Source organism: Belonocnema kinseyi, chromosome 1, assembly GCF_010883055.1.
Source record: "Belonocnema kinseyi isolate 2016_QV_RU_SX_M_011 chromosome 1, B_treatae_v1, whole genome shotgun sequence".
Classification (NCBI taxonomy): domain Eukaryota; kingdom Metazoa; phylum Arthropoda; class Insecta; order Hymenoptera; family Cynipidae; genus Belonocnema; species Belonocnema kinseyi.
The window spans coordinates 27,145,551-27,168,261 of NC_046657.1; the positions used below are offsets into that span (position 1 = coordinate 27,145,551).

Here is a 22,711-nt window from a genome sequence, read left to right on the forward strand (position 1 = left end):
GAACGTTCAAAAAATGTCGAGGTTCAGAAAAAAGATAAAATAATTTTCAGTGAATTTCCTACCAAAATGCAGTACCTAAACGTACTTTATTGTACTCTAATACATTTTCCAAACTTTCAGCTCGATACTTTATTTATAAAAAAAGTTCTTAGGTTTAAAAAAACATTCAGTGAACTGAAAACGTGAGGACGGTAATATAGGTATTTAGCTGTGTCACATGCCCTTAAGCCCTTTTGCAGTTAAAAAGCGAATAACTGCACGCAACTTACAAGTGGACACGTTTTTCACAGGTAGCTCTATGGTTTCCGAGCCGGTTCTGATGAAAAAAAATTTGTTCGGCAGCTAAGACCGGTTCCGCTCTTATCGGTATATTCTAAACTAAAACTATGTTCGGTCCCAGCCCGCTAGATGGCGCTGGGGCAAAACGGCATACTAGGGAAATTTACTTTTAAACAACCCCTCGTAACAGTAAAAATAAAGTGTTCCTTCCAAATTTTTTACAGTGCAAAGTATAGAGGTTGAACTAATAAAAACAAATGTTTTTCTTTGTTTTTATTGTTTTTGTTTACAAAATGGAGACTTCAAGAATGTCCTCCTTTCCAGCTTTGGCTCAAATATTTCGGGAAGGATTGACCCGAAATAAAAATAAAAAAATTATAATCTGTATAGTTAGGCTATCGTGTGGGAAAATCGAGATTAAAGTTTTCTGTCGTGTAGACAATTAAAATTAATTCTACACTATTTCTAGAAGTGTTTACTACCAAAATTTAAAGAAAAAAATTTTCGATTTTTTGAAAAATTATTACGAGAATCTCCCCCTAAACTTTACCAGTTGCAGATTCATCATTTTATATTTTTTGTTGTTTTTTATGTGTAAAATTCAACTTTTCCAGTTAAAAATGAATAAATTCAGTTGAAAATTTATCAATTTGGTCGAGAATTCACGTATTTTGTTAAAAATTGGTCTAGTTTTTGTAAAAAAATTAATCTACTTGTTTGAAAATTGATCTTTTTGGTTGAAAATTGGACTATTTTGTTAAAAACTCTTGGTTTTTTTGTTTGTTAAAAATTAGTTTTCTTTTGACTGAAAAATATATATTTTTTCTCTTTGGTGGAAATTGATCTTTTTTTAGTTGAAGATTCAACTACTTCATTGAAAATTGTTAAATTTTTTATTTTTTTGAAAATTATTATTTTTTTTTAGTTGAAAGTTTAAATATGCCATTCTTTGTTATAAATGTATCTTTTTTAGTTGAAAATTCAACTACTTCATTAAAAATTCATGGATTTTATTTCAAATTCGTATTTTTCGGTGGAAAATTAATCCTTTTAGTTAACAATTCAAATATTTGGTTAAAAATTCGTCTTTTCTGATCAAAAAGTAATCTACTGAGATAAAAATTTTGTTGTTGAAAATTATTGTCATTTTTTAAAAAAAGAATAAAGAAAAACATTTTTTCTATTATTTCGTTCAAATTTCATCCATATTGTTGAAAATGAACCTTTTGGGAACAAATTTACCAACTTGCTTGTAAATTCATATTTTTGATTGAAAATTCAACTTTTTGTTAAAAATTCTTGTTTTTATGTTGAAATTTTTTTTCAGAAAATGTAAACATTCCTTTTTTGGTAGAAAATTGATTTTTTTTTAGTTGAAAATTTAACTAATTCAATGAAAATGAATACATTTTATTTAAAATTCGTCTTTTTCGGTAGAAAATTAATCCTTTTAGTTGATAATTTAACTATTCGGTCAAAATTTAATTTATTTTGTTGAAAATTCAACTATTTTGTTAAAAATTCGTCTTTTCTGATAATCCGACAACAAATGCAGTGATTCTTATTATTGTTATTGTTGTTGCTAGATTTTTTCAGGCTGGCCGTTTTATTCAAACTATTAAACTGTGCCAGTTGAGGATTCATAATTTTAGTTTCTTTTTTTGTTTTTTATATATAAAATTCAACTTTCCAGTTAAAAATTAATAATTTCAGTTGACAATTTATCAATTATGTTGAGAATTCACGTATTTTGTTAAAAATTCATCGGTTTTTTGTAAAAAAAATTAACCTACTGGTTTAAAAATTCAACTTTTTGGTTGAAAATTAGTTTTATTTTTACTAAAAAATTTTAATATTTCCTTTTCGGCGAAAATTGATATTCAACTATTTGGTTGAAAATTCTCTATCGCTGTTAAAAATCCGTCTTTTCTGAAATTAATCTGCTGAGTTGCAAATTTTGTTGTAGTTAAAAATTAATGTATTTTGTTGCATTTTTTGTTTTTTAAAAAACATTTTTCTACTATTTCGTCAAAATTTTATCTATTTTGTTGAAAATTAGCTTTTTGGGAACAAATTAATCTACTTGCCTGAAAATTCATTTTTTGTTTGAAAATTGAACTATTTCCTTCAAAATTCTTGTTTTTCTGTTGAAAATAATTTTTTTTACTGAAAATTAAACATTCCATTTTTGGTGAAAAATTGATTTTTTTTTAGTTGAAGATTCACCTACTTCATAGAAAATTTATGGATTTTATTTAAATTTAATTTTTTTCGGTAGAAAATTGATCTCTTTTACTTAAAAATTCAACTATTTGGTTAAGATTTCATCTATTTTGTTTAAAATTGATGTGTTTTATTAAAAATTCGTCTTTTCGGGAAAAAATTAATATGCTGGGTTGAAATTTTATCTTTTGGGTTGAAAGTTGAAATATTTTGGTGAAAAATTTAACTATTTTGCTAAAAATTCGTTTTTTTTGTTTGGTTGAAAATTAATTTTCTTAACTTTGTTATTTTTGGTGGAAAATTTATATTTTTTTGGTTAAAAATGCAAATATCTTATATAATATCTGCCTGTTTCATTAAAAAATTCAACTATTTTTTTCAAAATTCACATATTTTGTTAAAAATTATTTATTTTTTGGATTGAAAATTAAAATATTCCATTTTTTGTTATAAATGTATCTTTTTTAGTTGAAAATTTAACGACTTCGTTGAAAATTGATATATCATATTTAAAATTCGTATTTTTCGGTAGAAAATTAATACTTTTAGTTGACAATTTAACTATTTGGTTAAAAATTCACTATTGTTGTTAAAAATTCGTTTTTTCTGATAAAAACATTTTAAAAAAAACATTTTTTTCTACTACTTCGTACAAATTTAATCTATTTTCTTAAAAATTCAACTATTTGAATAAAAATTTAGGAATTTGGTTAAAAATTCGTCTTTTCTGATAATCCGGAAACAAATACAGTGATTCTTATTAATGCTATCGCTCTTGCTAGATTTTTGCAGGAAGGCCGTTCTAATCAAACTATTAAACTGTGTCAGTTGAGAATTTATAATTTTAGTTTTTTTGATGGTTTTTTTAGATATAAAATTCAACTTTTCCAGTTAAAAATTTATGATTTCAGTTGATAATTTATTAATTTGGTTGAGAATTCACATATTTTGTTAAAAATTCGTCTATTTTTTGTAAAAAAAATTAGTCTTCTGTTTTGAAAATTCAACTTTTTGGTTGAAAATTGGACTATTTTGTTGAAAATTCCAGTTTTTTTGTTGAAAATTTTATTTTTTTTTTTACTAAAAATGTAAACATTCCATTTTTGGTGAAAAATTTATTTCTTTTAGTTGAAAATTCAACTACTTCAATGAAAATTCATGGATTTTATTTTAAATACGTATTTTTCGGTAGAAAATTAATCTTTTTAGTTGAAAATTCAACTGTTTGATTGAAAATTGGACTATTTAGTTAAAATTCTTGTTTTTTTTGTTCTTGTTGAAAATTAGTTTTCTTTTTACTGAAAATTAAACATCCCATTTTTTGTGAAAAATTGATATTTTTTAGTTGAAGATTCAACTATTTAATTGAACATTCATGGATTTTATTTAAATTTAATCTTTTTCGGTAGAAAATTGATCTCTTTTATTTAAAAATTCAACTATTTGGTTAAAATTTCATCTGTTTTGTTTAAAAATGATTTGTTTTGTTAAAAATTTGTCTTTTCGGGAAAAAATTAATCGACTGGCTTCCAAATTTATCTTTTGGGTTGAAAGTCGAACTATTTTGATGAAAAATTTAACTATTATGTTGGAAACTCGTTTTTTTTTGTGTTGAAAATTAATTTTTTTAACTGCAAATTCAAATATTACATTTTTGATGGTTTTTTTGGCAGAAAATTATTTCGAAAATTTAAATAATTGTTTAAAAATTGAACTATTTTTGTAAGAAATTTAAATATTTTCCTGAAAAAAATTTTTTTTCGTTGAAAATTAATTTTCTTAATTTTGTTATTTTTGGTGGAAATTTTATCTTTTTTAGTTAAAAGTGTATATATTTTATTTAAAATCGGCCTGTTTCATTAGAAAATTAATTCTCTCGGTTGCAAATTCAACTATTTCGTTAAAATTTCATATAATTTGTTAGAAATTCAACTATTTTTTTGAAAATTTACATAATTTGTTAAAATTTTGTTGGTTTGAAAATTATACATATTTTTTAATTGAAAGTTTAAATATTCCATTTTTTGTGATAAATGTATCTTTTTTAGTTGAAAATGCAACTACTTCATTGAAAATTCATGGATTTGATTTAAAATTCGTATTTTTCTGTGAAAAATTAATCCTTTTAGTTAACAATTCAACTATTTGGTTAAAAATTAACTATTGTTGTTAAAAATTCGTCTTTTCTAATAAAAAAGTAATCTACTGAGTCTATTTTTTGTAAAAAAATTAATGTATTGGTTTGAAAATTCATCATTTTGGTTGAAAAATGGACTATTTTGTTAAAAAAATTTTAATTCGTTGAAAATTATTTTTCTTTTTACTGGAAAATTTAAATATTCCCTTTTCGGTGGAAATTTATATACAAATATTTGGTTTAAAATTCTATATTGTTGTTAAAAATTCGCCTTTTCTGATAAAGAATTAATCTACTGAGTTGAAAATTTTGTTGTTAAAAATTAATGCATTTTGTTGAAAAAAATTTTTTTTAAACATTTTTTCTTCTATTTCGTTAAAATTTTATCTATTTTGTTTGAAAAATAGCCTTTTGGGAAGAAATTACTCTACTTGCTTGAAAATTCATCTTTTTGGTTGAAAATTGAACTATTTTGGTAAAAATTCTTGTTTTTTATAACAATTTTGTTTGTCTTTTGTATAGAAAATTCAACTTTTCCAGTTGAAAATTTATTAATTTAGTTGACAATTTATCAATTTGGTTTAGAATTCACGTATTTTGTTAAAAATTCGTCTTAAGTTTTTGATTGAAAATTAATTTTCTTAACTTTGTTATTTTTGGTGGAAAATGTATTTTTTTTTAAATTAAAAATGTATATATCTTATTTAAAATCTGCCTGTTTCTTAAAAAAAATAAATCCTCTTGGTTGAAAATTCAACTATTTCATTAAAATCTTATATAATTTGTTTAAAATTCACAAATTTTGTTTGGTTAAAAATCACTATTGTTGTTTAAAATTTATGTATTTTCTTAAAAATTCGTCTTTTCGGGAAAAAATTATTATGCTGGCTTGAAAATTCATCTTTTAGGTTGAAAGTTGAACTATTTTTGTGAAAAATTTAACTATATTGTTTAATATTCGCGTTTTTTTTCGTTGGAAATTAATATTCTTAATTTTCTTATTTTTGGTTGAAAATTTATCTTTATTAGTTAAAAATGTATATATCTTGTTTAAAATCCGCCTGTTTCATTAGAAAATTAATCGTCCTGGTTGAAAATTTATATATTTTTTGAAATTAAAAATGAAAATATTACATTTTTGGTTATAAATGTTTTTTTTTTAGTTGAAAATTTATATATCTTATTTCAAAATCGTATTTTTCGGTGGCCGTTTTAAATAAAACTATTAAAAAGTGCCCGTTGAAGATTCATCTTTTTTTTGTCTTTTATATATAAAATTCACCTTTTCCAGAGGACAATTTATAAATTTGGTTGAAAATTCACGTATTTTGTTAAAAATTCGTCTATTTTTTGTTAAAAAAATTAATCTTCTGGTTTGAAAATTCAACTTTTTGTTTGAAAATTGGATTATTTTGTCAAAAAAACTTGTTTTTTTTTTTGAAAATTATTATTTTTCAAAATAAAAACTTAAGTATTCCATTTCTGGTGGAAAATTGATCCCTTTTAGTAGATAATTTAACTACTTCATTGAAAATTCCTGGATTTTAATAAAATTTCATCTTTTTCAGTAGAAAATTAAACGTTCTAGTTTAAAATTTAAATATTTCGTTAAAATTTCATCGATTTTGTTGAAGATTCATATATTTTGTTAAAAATTCGTCTTTTGGGGAAAAAATTAATCTACTGGTTTCAAAATTTTGGTGAAAAATTTAACTATTTTGCGAAAAATTCGTTTTTGTTTCGCTGAAAATTAATTTTCTTAATTTTGTTATTTTTGGTGGAAAATTTATCTTTTTTAGTTAAAAATTTATATATCTTATTTAAAAATTTTCTCTTTCTAATTCTTTTGGTTAAAAATTCAACTGTTTCGTTAAAATCTCACATAATTTGTTAAAAATTCAAACATTTTGTTAAAAAATATTTCTTTTTTTGTTGAAAATGATTTTTTTTTTAATTGAACATTTAAATATTCCATTTTGGGTTATGAATGTATCTTTTTTAGTTGAAAATTCAACGAGTTCGTTGAAAATTTATATATCTTATCTAAAATTTGTATTTTTCGGTAGAAAATTAATCCTTTAAATTGAAAATTCAGCTATTTGGTTAAGAATTCACTATTGTTATTAAAAATTCATCTTTTGGTCAAAAATGGATCTTCTTGCTTAAAAATTCATCTTTTTGGTTCAAAATTGGTCTATTTTGTTAAAAATTTTTGTTTTTTTTTTAACATTTTTTTTCTTTTTACTAAAAAATTTACATATTCCCTTTTCAGTGGAAATTGATTTATTTTAGTTGAGAATTCACGGATTTTATTTAAAATTCGTCTTTTTCTGTAAAAAAAAAAAACATTTTTCACGGTCATTAAAAAAAAAATATCGTTCAACAATAAATATTTGAATTTTCGTATTTGGTTCTATTAATTAAGTTCAAATTTAAGGGAAAAAACGAGAAATTATTATTTTTTTAAATCCTTTTATAAAATTCCTTAAAAATGGGGAAAAGAGTTTATTTGTCCAAGCAATAATTTATTGAGTTAATCTGTCGCAATAATTAATCCTTAAATTATATGAATGTTCTGAAATAAAAAAATAAAACAAAATAAACAATGACTAAAAAATGTCATTAAAAGAAATGACCAAATGAGCAAAAAATGACCAATTGAGCAAAAATTACCCTATGAGCAAACTGACTCAATGAGCAAAAATCACCCAATGAGAAAAAAGATGATCAAGTAAGCAAAAATTAGTCAATGAGCAAAAAATAAGCTAGTGAGAAAAATGAAGCCGTGAGCAAAAAATGACCAAACGAGCAGAAATGATCAAATGAGGAAAAATGACCCAGCGAGCAAAATTAGACCCCGTGAGCAAAAACTGACCCAGCCGGTAAAATTATACACAACGTGGAAAAAATGACCAAGTGCGCAAAATGACCCAGTAAGCAAAAAATGATCCAATGAGCAAAAAATAAACAAGTGAGCAAAAAAATGACCATGTTAGAAAACTGACCTTTGTTGCATAGTCCATCAATGAAGTTATATTGCAGACGTAGGATATCAAAACCAGTAGAGAAATGACGATCGAGTGAAGATTGAACTTGAGCGCCATCGTGATTTGTGCACTGGTGAGTGCAAGGTCTTGAAGACTCAGGACAAGCCGGAGAAATTCAAGAACTGTTTCCTCAGAGGCGAGCTCCACCGCCAGGAGGGCAAGGGTCGTGTAAATCGACTCAACATTTTCCACCGAGTTATTCGTCATTTCGAGGGATTCGTAGAGAGCCATGTAGATTTCGGGACCGTGTTTCCGAATGAAAATCACGTCCGGCCTCGAGGCTTTCTCGATCATCAAGTCCAGATCCACCACGTTAATTCTGCGGGATCAATTAATAATTTCGGATATTAATTATATTAATTACTGTACGTCATTTTTAAGTTTCCAGCAATTTTTTGATAGTCCCAAACATTTTATTTTCCAAATTTTCTCATTTTTCCTTGAAGCATTATTTCATTGTCCTTTTAAATTAACATTCAAATACCAGCATTTTTAACATGTTATACTTTTTAAATTAAATATTATATAAACAGAATAAAAAAGGATTTTAGAAACAGATTAACATTTTTCTTTTTAAACCAAAAAATGGATTTTCTACTTGACTTTTAACAAAATACTTTACTTGTCAATAAAATAATTAAATATTTAACATAAGAGTTGAATTTTTAACCTAAAAAGATAAATTTTCAATAACAAAAAAAATGAATTTTTAAACCAAAAAGTAGAATTGTCAACAAATGAGTTTAACTTGCATTTAAGTATTTTTATTTTTAACCAAAAAGATGAATTTTTAAACAATAATATTAATTTTCAACAAAAAAAAAATACTTTTCTCCAAAAAGCCAAAAAGATTCATATTAGAAAAAAGATTATTTTCCTGCCAGAAAGGACGCATTTTCAACAAAATATATCAATTTTCTACTGAATTTCCAATCTACAACCAAATAGTAAAATTCTCTACCAAAATATTTGAATTTTCAACCTAATAGTTGCATTTTTAACTAAAAAATATGAATTTTCAACAAAAAATTGAATCGTGAAATTTTTAGTTCAGAAAATTAAGTTTTTAATTAAACTAATACATTTTCAAATAAAAGAATGAATTTTAAACTGGAAGAGTTAAATTTTTAGCCAAACATAATTTCTACCAAATAAAGAGAATTTTCAAAAAATTAAATGAAATTTCAACTTAAACAAAAAATTAATTATCAACCAAAGTTTGGATAGTTAAATTCGCAATTTAAAAAATTAATTTTCGACTGAAAAAAACAACAAATTTTCAACCAAAAAGATGAATTTTCAAAAAAGTCGATTATTTTCCCATACAAAATTACGAATTTTTAACCTAGAAACAAATAGTTTTTAAATCAAAAATGGAATAATTACATTTTCAGTTTAAAAAAATTAATTTTCAAAAAAAGCTAATTTTCTAATACTTCAAATAAGCTAAATAAGAAATTTTCAACAAAATACAAGAGTTTTCCACCTTGTATCAAATGTAGTAGAATTTTCTACCAACAAAATTAAATTTCTAAACAAATACAGTAGTTGCATTTGTAATTAGAGACGATAAGTTTTTCAATCAAAAATGGAATAATTACATTGTTAGTTTAAAAAAATAAATTTTAAGCAATAAAAAAAACAGTTTTTCTTCCAATTACAATAAATTAAAAAGATAAATTTTTAATAAAATAGTTTAATCCGTCGCCAAAAAGATGAATGAAAAAAAAAACGAATTTTCCACTTATATCCAAATGGTAGAATTTTCGACCAAAATAGTTTCGTTTTCAATCGAATAGTTTTTTTTTGTCACCAAATAGTTGAATTTTCAACTAAAGAAGATAATTTTTTTTCCAAAAATGGAGTAATTAAAATTTTAGCTAAAGAAATTGATGTAAAAAATTGAATTTTCTACCAGTTAAAAAGATGAATTTTCAAAAAAGACGATTATTTTCCCATAAAGAAATACAAACTTTCCACCTAGAAACAAATAGTTTTAAAAAAAATTTAATAATTATATTTTCAGCTTAAGAAAATTGCTTTTAAAAAAAACTAATTTTTTACTACTTAAAATAAACTAAATACGAATTTTCAACAAAATACAAGAATTTTCCACCTAGAATAAAATGTAGTAGGATTTTCTACCGAAAGAATTGCATTTATAAACAAATACAGTAGTTGAATTTTCAATTAGAGACGATAAGTTATTCAATAAAAAATGGAATAATTATATTTTTAGTTTAAAAAATTAATTTTAAACAACAAAAAAAATGTTTTTCTATCAGGTAAAATAAATTAAGAAGACCAATTTTCTAACAAAATAGTTGAATTTTCATTTAAAGAAGATACGTATTTCTCAACTAAAAATAGAATAATAACATTTTCAGTTGAAAAAATTAATTTTCAATAAAAAACGCTACTTTTCTACCAAAACAGTTGAATTTTCAACCAAGAACTGTCGATTTCGAACCAAAAATAGAATATTTAAATTTTTAGTATAAAAATTAATTTTAAACAACAAAAAAAACTGTTTTTCTACCAGGTATAAGAAATTAAAAGACAAATTTTCAAACAAAATAGTTGAATTTTCATTCAAAAAGATACGTTTTTCTCAACTAAAAATAGAATAATAACATTTTCAGTTGAAAAAATTAATTTTCAATAAAAAACGCTACTTTTCTACCAAAACAGTTGAATTTTTAACCAAGAACTGTCGATTTCCAACCAAAAATAGAATATTTAAATTTTCAGTTTAAAGAAGTTTAAGTTTTTCATGTAGATTTGACATCCTGAACTAAATAAGACCCGAAAGAAGCTTCTACTCACGTCGGTTTGGCCAACTTGTTGATATTGCGGTGCCGGTCAATTAGCGTGTGGAAAATCTGCTGCACCAGGAGCCGCATCTCGCCGTCCGAGGCTAGCGACATCCTGAGAAGAGGCTGGAGAAAACTGGGCGGGAATGTCGTGTTCAGATGAATCGTCTGATACTTGGTGCCGACCTTGAGCAGAGATTTGAGCAGTATACTCTGGAGGAGGACATCACCCTTCCCGAGGGAACTGATCCGATCCGGCTGGCTGTAGGAGACCTTGCCCATGATGAACATCATGATCTCGATCTTCTGGTAGTCGGGCAGATGATTCGCAAACTCTCCAAGCGCGTTGATGAGCGCTTCTTGATATTGCTGCTCATCGCTCGTCGATACCTGGTTACGGGTGACACTCACCCGGAGATGAGAGAGGAGGGAATTTATGATCTCCAAAACGGAGGGACCTACACTTTCACCGGCTGCGATCGAGATTATTTTCGACAAGGTGTCTGCGATACTGGTGCGTATTTTCGGAGAAGATTGACAATGATCGTCGAGATGGGTCATTAGAGCTTCGACGACGGTGTAGGAATACTGCGACTAGAATTGGAATAGGGATTGGTAATTTTAGCTGGTTCAGTTGTCAGTTAAGCCAGATTGACGGGAATGTCAGGGAGGTATTCTTTCATACCTGCAGATACATAATTCACAAAAATTCCCTGAAGAATGTTGTTTTAGAGGTGAATTTTGCACCAGGTCGTGAAAAAGAGTCATGGAGGAACTTTCTTCAGGGAATTTTTGGTGATTTGATACCTTGGAGGGACAATAAATATTTCTATGGGGTTCGCGTCAACCAGGAATCAAAATATAATACTATTTCGATATATTCATTTTTTAGGCATATACCACTGCTTAACTATTTTTAGCATTCTAATTAATATTAAAATAATTCTGAAATCTAATTTTTAATGTATTAAATATTAGTGATTAATTAATAATTAATTATTTAAAAGTAATTATATAACTTTAAATAGTGCAGATTCCAGTTAGCCAGATTGACGGGAATGCCAGAGAGATGTTCTTTCATACCTGCAGATACATAATTCACAAAAATTCCCTGAAGAATGTTGTTTTAGAGGTGAATTTTGCACCAGGTCGTGAAAAAGAGTCATGGAGGAACTTTCTTCAGGGAATTTTTGGTGATTTGATACCTTGGAGGGACAATAAATATTTCTATGGGGATCGCGTCAACCAGGAATCGAAATATATTTAAAACATTTCGATATCCTTATTTTTTGCACATACCATTGGTTAACTATTTTTGGCATTATCACTTTAATAATTATTCAATAATCTTAATTTTTTGTTCAAAATATTGAAAAATTTACATTTTGAAATGTTATAATTTTTTTTTTAATTTCATTCAGAATTTATTTTTTAACGTAATAAATTATATGAAAAATTCTCATTAATCATGAAAAAACTTGTTTACTTTCTTGAAATATTCGAAAAACTATAAAACGCTTCGAAATTTGGTTTCGAAATCTTCAAAGATCCACATTTTGTTACAAATTTTCAATTATTTTTGAAGTACAAAAAGTTTATGTTATAGTTAAATTTTCAACCAAATAGATCAAGTTTCTAACAAAAATGTCCAATTTCCGACAAAAAGTGTAAAAAAAATAAATAAAGTAGTTAAATTTTCAAAGAAAAAAAAATGTTTGAACAAAAAGAAAAAAAACTTGTTTTCAACAAAATAGTTAAATTTTGAACCACTGGGTGACTTTAAACAGAACTGTACTTTTTATCGAAAAATAGAATAATTCAATTTACATTTAAAAACTTACTTTTTAACAAAATAAAATAAATTTGTAACTAAACAGACGAAATTTTAGTGAAGAAGATTAAATTTCTATCATAATAAAAATATATATTTTTTGCAGAAAATGGAATAATTTACTTTATGGTTCAAGAAATTAATTCATAACAAAATGGTTAAATTTTTAACGAAACAGTTACTTTTTCAATTCGTAAATATTAATTTTTCAAAATAAAAAATAAATAATTTTAAACTAAGTAATTCAATTTTCTACATAAAAAAAAACATGGATTTTTGCAAAAAAAAAAAAGATCCACTTTCAACCAAACATGTAACAGTTAAATTTTCAGTTATAACAAAAATTTCAAACCAAAAAAACTAAATTATTCTCGGAATTTTCAACAAAATAATTACATAATTACAAGTAATTGAATTTTTTTTAAACAAAAGAACAGAATTTTGAACAAAATATTTAAATTTTTACAAAAAAAAATTTTTTTTTAATCAGATAAATTTATACTTCAAAAATATCAATTTCAACAACAAAAATGATTTTCAACTAAGTAATTAGATTTTCTACAAAAAAATACGTTTCAACTAAAAAAATGAATTTTTAAGAAAAAAAAAATACAAATTAAAAAAAGAACAAGAATTTTAACAGAAAAAGATCCATTTTCGACAAAACGTGAAATTGTTAAATTTTCAGTTAAAAAACTGAATTTTCAACTAAAAAGTTCCATTTTGAATCAAACATGGAATAGTTTAATTTTCAGTTGAAAAAATGACAATTCAAACAACAAGAAACTAAATTTTGAACAAATTAATTTAATTTTTCCACGAAAAAATTTTTTTTAAACAGATTACAGTTAAATTCAACTAGAAAATATGAATCTTGAAGAAAATAGTTATACTTTATCGAAGCACTTAATTTTCAATAAAAAAGATAAAATTTCAGCCAAGTAATATAATTTTTTCAAACAAAAAAAAAAGAAGAATTTTCAACACAAAGAAGAAGAATTAAAAAAAAAACATGAATTTTTAACTAAACAAGAACCATTTTTGACCAAACTTGGCATAGTTAAATTTTCAGTTAAAATAGTTTAATTTTCAACAACAAAAAAAGGAATTTTAAATAAATTTTAGTAAAATTCAACCAAAACAGACGCATTTTCAACAAATTAGTTCAATGTCTATCAAAACATTCGAATTTCTAACAAAAAAGACAACTTTTTCAAACAAGTAATTGCATTTAAAAAAAAAAAAGAATTTTCGACCAAAAACATTAACTTAATACCAAAAAATACGAGTTTTTTTATAACCTACATCCATTTTAACACAAAAAATGGAATTGTTAAAATTTGAGTTAGAAAAAAACGACAAATTAAATCAGAAAATATAATTTTGCAACAAAATTTTTTGGATATTTAAATAAAAAAAGTTAATTTTCAACCAAACAATTTTATTTTTAACCTTAAAGGTCAAATTTCTATTAAGAGAATAATTTTCAAACATCTTTTATACTGACTCGAAATATTTCTGCGATTTAGAAAAATGTTTCAAGACGAAGAAAAAATTTTAAAGACTTCCAGAATCTTCTCAAAAGTTTTTACAAATATTTTGCATTTTTGTTTAAAAATTAATTTTTTAAAAAAACTTTCACAAATCTTTAAACAAGTTTTTTTTCTAAAATTTGTTGACATATTTTAAAATCTATAATTATTTTTCAAAAATTCTAAACGGTCCAAATATGTTTTTTTTTTTACTTATGGTATTTCTCTTAAAATTAAATAATTTTTTGCACAGATGGCTAAATTGCCTTCAAATTAATTTTCAAAAATGAAAAATAATTTAAAATTTGTCGACAAATCTTAAGAAAATTTTTTATTTTCTTGAAACCTTGCAAAATTAAAATTTTCCAAAACATTAAATATGATTTCTGTCTCGAAACGTACCTGGATAGAGAACATTATTATCCTGAAAGTATGGATTGCGAAGTAATTGGGAACCCATAGAGTGTGAAGATCCAAATGCCTGAAAATTTGCTTAATTAATACATTTTATTGCTAATTTACAACTAAAAAATTACTTTTCTACCATAAAATATGATGTTTTAAAACTAAAAATGATGAATTTTCTATAAAAAAGTAGAATTTTCGATAAAAAATACGATTTTTAAACAAAATAGTTTAATTTTCAGAAAAATAATTAGATTTTTATTAAAATAGTTGCATTTTCTATCTGAAAAGATTTATTTTCAAGCACGAGGTCCAATTTTCAAACAAAAAATATTAAACTTTAATCAAAAAGAGTTGAGTTTTTAAACAAATAATTGTATTTTCTAAAAGACAGTTGAATTTTTAATAAAAAAGTTTAATTCATAACCAAATGGTTGAATTTTCAACATACAAAAATAAATTTTCAAACAAAAAAGATTAAACTTCAGTCAAAAAATGGAATTTTTTATATGACAGGTCAATTTAAACCAAAAAAAAGATGGCTTTTCAATTCGGGAGAACAAGATAGTTGAAATATCAATAAAAAAGTTAAATTTTAAACAAAATAGTTAAAATTTCGAAGAAATACTGTAAATTTCTAGCGGCAAAGATAAAATTTCAACGAAAAAGATTAATTTTCGATCGAAAAAGACGATTTTGTAACAATTATCATCAATTTTAAAAACAAAAGAGACAAATTTTTAACAGAAAAGATCAATTTTTTACCAAACAGATAAATTTTTAACTCGAAAATATTAATTTTCCACCAAACGAGAAGAATTAGTGAAATTTTCAAAATAACAGTAAAATCTTGAACTAAAATGGTGAATAATTCAATAAAAAAAAAACGAATTCCCAGACGAAACAGTAATTTTTAATTTAAAACGATGAATTTTCCACCGAAGTGATACATTTTTAACTTACAAAAATAAATATAATCAACAAAAAATGAAATAGTTGGCATTTGAAACAAAAAAGATGAAATTTCTACCAAAAGAAATTAATTTTCAACACAATACACGATTTTTCAATAAAATAGTTTAACTTTCCACTAAAAAACATAATTTTTGAACAATAAATGGAAGTTAAATTTTCAGTTAAAAGCGTTAATTTTTAACGGAAGAAAAAAAACTAAACAAAATAGTCCAATTTTCAATCTAAGGGATGAATTTTCAAATAAAATGATGAATTTTTTAACATAAAAGACGAATTTTCAATAGAAAAAAATTTTTTTAATCAATAAAAGCTTCAGTAAAAAAATTTAATTTTGTACCCAACAGTTGCATTTTTAACCTAAAAGGAGAAAATTTTCTACCAAAAAGACGAATTCTTAACTAAAAAATAAGAATTTCCAATAAAAAATGAAAAAGTTACATTTTTAATTAAAAAAATTTTTAATCACAACAAAAGAATTTTCAAACAAAAAAAAAATATATATATGAACTTCGAATTAACATAAAATAATAAGTATTTAAATGGAATAGTAAAATTTTTAGTTAACAAAATTATCTTTTGATAAAAAAAAGAAAGAATTTTCAAAGAAATAATTAAATTTTTAACCAAATAATACAATTTTTAATAAACACATAACCTTCAGGAGAGAGGAACAAAAAAAAAAAAATAAAAATGTGACTGAAAGGCAAATAAATACGAACAATAATATTAATCCCCCAACACTTTAAAAATATAATAATTTATAAACGGAATAAAGCAATTCAAATATAGAAATTACGAATTTATTATCCTTGATAGACATTTGAAGTGTCTCTTGTAGAAATTCACAGACTTTTTCAAGGTTTTTTTTCAAAATCTATGACATTATTAGGCCAATAAAATCCCCTGATTTCCAGGTTTTCCCTTAAATCTTTTTGTTTTGAAAATTCATCTCGTTCTGAAGAAATTTCTCATTTTTTAGAAAGAAAACACAATTATCTGGATAAAAATTAATCGATTTCGGTTGCAAATGAACTTTTTTGTTTAGAATCAAAATATTTGGTAGAAAAATGATGGGTTTTATTAAAACTTCGTATTTTTTCTATGAAATCTATTTTTTGTTAAAGGCTAAACTATTTGCTTGAAAATTAAACGGTTTCAGTTGAAAATTGACTTTTTTGTTGAAAATTAAACTATTTGGTTGAAAATTAAACGGTTTCAGTTAAAAATAAACTTTTTTGTTGAAAATAATACTATTTTCATGAAAATTGGTCAAATTGGTTAAAAATTGGTCTCCTTTTTTAGCAGAAAATCATTTTTGGTTTGTTAAAGACGAAACTATTCGGTTGAAAATTTACTTTTTTATTCAAAATTGATTTGTTTTGTTGAAAATTGTTTTTTTTTTTGTAGAAAATAATTGATTTTTTTTCGTAAAAACGAAACTAACTTGTTCAAAATTGACTTTTTATCGAAAATTAATCTATTTGTTGAAAATCGATGAATTTTGTTAATAATTAGTCTTTTTTTTAGTAGAAAATATATTTTTTTCGTTAAAGACGGAACTATTCGATGATGATTGACTTTTTTTATTGAAAATTAAATTATTTGGTTGAAAATTGACAGCGTTTGTTAAAAATTTGACTTTTTGTTGAAAATAATTTTAGTTGGGTAAAGACGAAACTAACTTGTTCCAAATTGACTTTTTTGTTGAAAATTAAACTATATGGTTAAAAATTGATGAGTTTTGTTAAAATTTAGTCTCTTTTTTTAGCAGAAAATCATTTTTGGTTTGTTAAAGATGAAACTATTCGGCTGAAAATTGACTTTTTTATTCAAAATTGATGTGTTTTGTTGAAAATTGGTCTTTTTTGTATAAAATAATTTTTTTTTTGTAAAGACGAAACTAACTTGTTCAAAATTGATTTTTTATAGAAAATTAATCTATTTTGTTGAAAATTGATGGGTCTTGTTGAAAATTGGTCTTTTTTATAGAAAATAATTTTTTTTGTTAAAAATGAAAGTATTCGGTTGAAAATTGACTTTTTTGTTGAAAATTAAACGGTTTCAGTTAAAAATCAACTCTTTTGTTGAAAATAATACTATTTTCATAAAAATTAATGAATTTTGTTAAAAATTGTTTTTTTTTTTTAGTAGAAAATCTTTTTTTTTGTTAAGGCAGAACTATTCGGTTGAAAATGGACTTTTTTGTTGAAATTTAAACTATTTGATTGAAAATTGACGGCTTTTGTTAAAAATTTTACTTTTTGTCAAAACTAATTTTTTGTTGGGTAAAGACGAAATTAACTTGTTCAAAACTGACTTTCCTGTTAAAAATTAAACTATTTGGTAGAAAATTGATGGGTTTTGTTAAAAACTTGCCTTTTTGTAGAAAATAATTTTTTTTTTGGGTAAAGACGGAACTATTCGGTTGAAAATGGAGTTTTTTGTTAAAAATTAAACTATTTTGTTGAAAATTAAACGGTTTCAGTTAAAAATTAACTTTTTTGTTGAAAATAATACTATTTTGATGAAAATTGATAAATTTTGTTGAAAATTTCTCTCTTTTTTTTGCAGAAAATCATTTTTGGTTTGTTAAAGACGAAACTATTCCGTCGAAAATTGACTTTTTTATTCAAAATTGATTTGTTTTGTTGAAAATTGATCTTTTTTGTATAAAATAATTTTTTTTTTGTAAAGACGAAACTAACTTGTTCAAAATTGATTTTTTATAGAAAATTAATCTATTTGTTGAAAATTCATGAATTTTGTTAATAATTGGTATTTTTTTTTAGTAGAAAATCTTTTTTTTTTTTGTGAAAGACGGAACTATTTGATGATTGACTTTTTTAAATTGAAAATTAAACAGTTTCAGTTAAAAATCAACTCTTTTGTTGAAAATAATACTATTTTGATGAAAATTGATAAATTTTGTTAAAAGTTAGTCTCTTTTTTTAGCAGAAAATCATTTTTGGTTTGTTAAAGATGAAACTATTCGGCTGAAAATTGACTTTTTTATTCAAAATTGATGTGTTTTGTTGAAAATTGGTCTTTTTTGTATAAAATAATTTTTTTTTTGTAAAGACGAAACTAACTTGTTCAAAATTGATTTTTTATAGAAAATTAATCTATTTTGTTGAAAATTCATGAATTTTGTTAATAATTGGTATTTTTTTTTAGTAGAAAATCTTTTTTTTTGTGAAAATTAAACGGTTTCAGTTAAAAATCAACTCTTTTGTTGAAAATAATACTATTTTCATAAAAATTAATAAATTTTGTTAAAAATTGTTTTTTTTTAGTAGAAAATCTTTTTTTTCGTTAAGGCAGAACTATTCGGTTGAAAATGGACTTTTTTGTTGAAATTTAAACTATTTGATTGAAAATTGACGGCTTTTGTTAAAAATTTTACTTTTTGTGAAAAATAATTTTTTGTTGGGTAAAGACGAAATTAACTTGTTCAAAACTGACTTTCCTGTTAAAAATTAAACTATTTGGTAGAAAATTGATGGGTTTTGTTAAAAACTTGCCTTTTTGTAGAAAATAATTTTTTTTTTGGGTAAAGACGGAACTATTCGGTTGAAAATTGACTTTTTTGTTAAAAATTAAACTATTTTGTTGAAAATTAAACGGTTTCAGTTAAAAATTAACTTTTTTGTTGAAAATAATACTATTTTGATGAAAATTGATAAATTTTGTTAAAAATTTCTCTCTTTTTTTTGCAGAAAATCATTTTTGGTTTGTTAAAGACGAAACTATTCGGTTGAAAATTGACTTTTTGGTTGAAAATTGATGGGTTTTGTTGAAAATTAGTCTTTTTTGTAGAAAATTAATCTATTTGTTGAAAATTGATGAATTTTGTTAATGATTGGTCTTTTTTTTAGTAGAAAATCTTTTTTTGTTTGTTAAAGACGGAACTATTCGATGATGATTGACTTTTTTTTATTGAAAATTAAACTATTTTGTTGAAAATTGACGGGGTTTGTTGAAAATTGGTCTTTTTTGTAGAAAATAATTTTTTTTTGTTAAAGACGAAAGTATTCGGTTGAAAATTGACTTTCTTCTTCAAAATTGATGTGTTTTGTTGAAAATTTGCATTTTTGTAGAAAATAATCATTTTTTTGGGGAGTAAAGACGAAATTAACTTGTTGAAAATTGCCTTTTTTGTTTAAAAATTAAAATATTTGATTGAAAATTGATGGATTTTGTTAAAAATTGGTCTTTTTTTTAGTAGAAAATCATTTTTTTTTGGTAAAGACGAAACTATTCGGTTGAAAATTGACTTTTTCCTAAAAATTAAACTGTTTTGTTGAAAATTAACCGGTTTCAGTTAAAAGTTAACTCTTTTGTTGAAAATAATATTTTTTTTTCAAGAAAGTAAATAAATTTTGTTGAAAATTGGTCTTTTTTGTGGAAAATATATATATTTTTTTACTTATAGACGAAAATATTCGGTTGAAAACTGACTTTTTTATTGAAAATTAAACTATTTGGTTGAAAATTGATGGGGTGTGTTAAAAATTGATGTTTTTTAGTAGAAAATAATTTTTTGTTGAAAATTAAACTATTTTGTTGAAAGTTAAACGGTGTCAGTTAAAAATGAACTTTTTTGCTGAAACTAATACTATTTTTAACCAAATTGATCAATTTTGTTAAAAATTAGTCTCTTTTTTTAGCAGAAAATCATTTTTTGTTTGTTAAAGATGAAACTTTTCTGTTGAAAATTGATTTTTTTGTTGAAAATTAAACGATTTGGTTGAAAATTGATGGCTTTTGTTAAAAATTTGACTTTTTGTTAAAAATAATTTTTTGTTGGTTAAAGACGAAATTAACTTGTTAAAAAAAGATTTTTTTGTTGAAAATTAAACGGTTTCAGTTAAAAATTAACTCTTGTTGAAAACAATACTATTTTCATGAAAATTAATAAATTTTGTTTAAAATTGGTTTTTTTTTTTAAATAGAAAATCTTTTTTTTTAAAGACACTTTTTTGTAGAAAATAATTTTTTTTTGTTACAGACAAAACTAACTTGTTAAAAATTGACTTTTTTGTTGAAAATAAAACTATTTGGTTAAAAATTGATGAATTCTGTTAAAAATTGGTCTTTTTTTTAGTAGAAAATATTTTTTTTTTTTGGTTAACGACGAAACTACTAGCTTGAAACTTGACTTTTTTGTTGAAGATTAAACTAGTTGGTTGAAAATTGATGTGATTTGTTAAAAAATTTTCGTTTTTGTAGAAAATAAAATTTTTTTGTTCAAAGACGAAACTAACTGGTTGAAAATTAAGCTATTTTAGATGAGAATTTAAGTAATTGGCTGAATATTTGTTTTTGTTGGTTAAATGCAACTGTTTTGTAGAAAATTCTTATTTTTGCTTAAAAATTCAACCATTTTCTTTTAGAAAATGTCTTTTTTTTTTGTATGGAAAATTAATTTTATAAAATCATGAGTTAAGCATTTTTAGTAGAATTCTATCTTTTTTGGTTGAAAAATTCAACTATTTGGTAAGAAATTAACTTTCTGGTTAAAAATGCGTATTTTTGGTTTGAAAATTCAAATGTTTTGTTAAAAATATTTTTTTTGAATTAAAAATTAATTCTTTTCAATGGAAATTGAACTACGGCATTTTGGGTAAAAAGAATCCTTTTTAGTTTAAAAATGTAACTAACTGGTTAAACATTGAACTTTTTTATGAAAATATAACTGTTTGCTATAAAATTGTCTTTTTTGTTGAGAAATTATATTTTTGGTTTGAAAATTCACATGTTTCGTTAAAAATTAAATGATTTTAATGAAAATTTAAGTTTCTGTTAAAAAAAATAACTTTATTGTTCAAAAATATTATTTTTGGGTTAAAAATTTAAATGTTTTGTGGAAACATGATCTTTTTGGCTTGAAAATTCCACAATTTTATTAGAAAATTCGTTTTTTGCATTAAAAATTAATTCTCTTAAATAAAACTGTAACTACTGAATTTTGGGTAAAACTGGATCTTTTTCAGTTTCAAACTTCAACTATTTGGTTGAAAATTTACGTGTTTAATTGAAAATTCATCTTTTCCTTTGAAAATAAATTCTCTTAAACAAAATTTTAACCCTTATATTTTCGGGAAAAACTTATTCTTCTTAGTTTAAAAATTCAACTATTTGATAAATAATTAAAATTTTTATGGGAATTTGAGTTATTGTTAGAAAATTAACTTTCCTATCGAAAAACATAATTTTCGGGTTGAAAATTCAACTTTTTTTGTAAAAATTTTAATGATTTCGTAGAAAATTTTGTATTGCAAATTAATTCTCTTAAATTAAAATTTAACTAATGTATTTTGGGGAAAAATTGATACTTTTTAGTTAAAAAAGTTAACAATTTGTATAAAAATTCACTTATTCAATTGAAAATTTGTCACTTTTTCAGAAAGTCTATCTTTTTGACTTGAAAAATAATTATCTCAAACGAAAATTTATCTACTGAATTTTTGAAGAAAAAAACTGATCCTTTTTAGTTTAAAAATTCAACTATCTAATTCAAGATATATCTATTTGGTTCAAAATTCGTCTTTCCTATTAGATAAAGAATTTTCGCTATTAAAAATTAAACTATTTGGTGAAAAATTTATTTATTTTTTGTATAATTAATTTTTGGTATGGAAAATTCATCTTTTTGGGTTCAAAATTCAACCCAACTATCGATGAAAATTAATTTTTTTGTTCGAAATTCATATTTTTGGTTAAAATTAAATTAATTTTATGTAAATTTAAGTTTTTGTTTGAAAAAAAAATAACTTTCTTCTTGAAAAATAGTATTTTTGGGTTGAAAATTCAACTTTTTTGTAGATAATTCGTCTTTTCGGTATCAAAATTCAACAGTTTGGTAAAAAAATCAACAATTTAGTCGAAAATTACTTTTTTCTTTGGGAAATTCATATTTTCGGTTGAAATTTTAATTATTTTGTTAAAAATGAAACTATTTGTTTGGAAATTCAATTATTAAAAAAAATATTTTTTCGTTGTTAAAAAATTAAACTATTTTTGATTAAAATTTAATTATTTGAAAAAAACAAAATTTTGGTTGAAAATCCATATTTTTGCTTGAAAATTTAATTATTTGGTTAAAAATTCAACTATTTTTTTTTAAATAAACTTTTTCGTTGAAAATTCATAGTTTTGGTTGAAAATTTAAATTTGATTTAATTAAACTATTTTTATGAAAATTCAAATATTAAAAAAAACTTTACCTTTGAAAATTCATAGTTTTGGTTGAAAATTTAACTATTTTGTTAAAAATTAAAACATTTTTATGGAAATTCAACTATTATTTTAAAATTAAACTTTTTTGTAAAAAATTCATATTTTTGGTTGAAAATTTAATTATTTGGTTAAAAATTCAACTATTAAAAAAAACTTTTTCTTTGAAAATTCATGGTTTTGGTTGAAAATTTAAATTTAATTTAATTAAACTATTTTTATGGAAATTCAAG

At 23.2% G+C, this 22,711-nt stretch overlaps 1 protein-coding gene across 3 annotated transcripts in view; it reads right to left on the bottom strand.

The window, feature by feature from the left end:
- LOC117172182 (protein EFR3 homolog cmp44E) overlaps positions 1 to 22,711 on the bottom strand; it is an 87,757-nt gene that overhangs the window by 9,148 nt on the left and 55,898 nt on the right. For all 3 annotated transcript variants that reach the window (XM_033360018.1, XM_033360022.1, XM_033360029.1), the window contains 3 exons: positions 14,265 to 14,343; positions 10,513 to 11,093; positions 7,645 to 8,005 (listed from right to left, as the gene is read on the bottom strand). In XM_033360018.1, the coding sequence (XP_033215909.1) occupies positions 7,645 to 8,005; positions 10,513 to 11,093; positions 14,265 to 14,343 (1,021 nt within the window). The remainder of the gene's footprint in view (positions 1 to 7,644; positions 8,006 to 10,512; positions 11,094 to 14,264; positions 14,344 to 22,711) is intronic.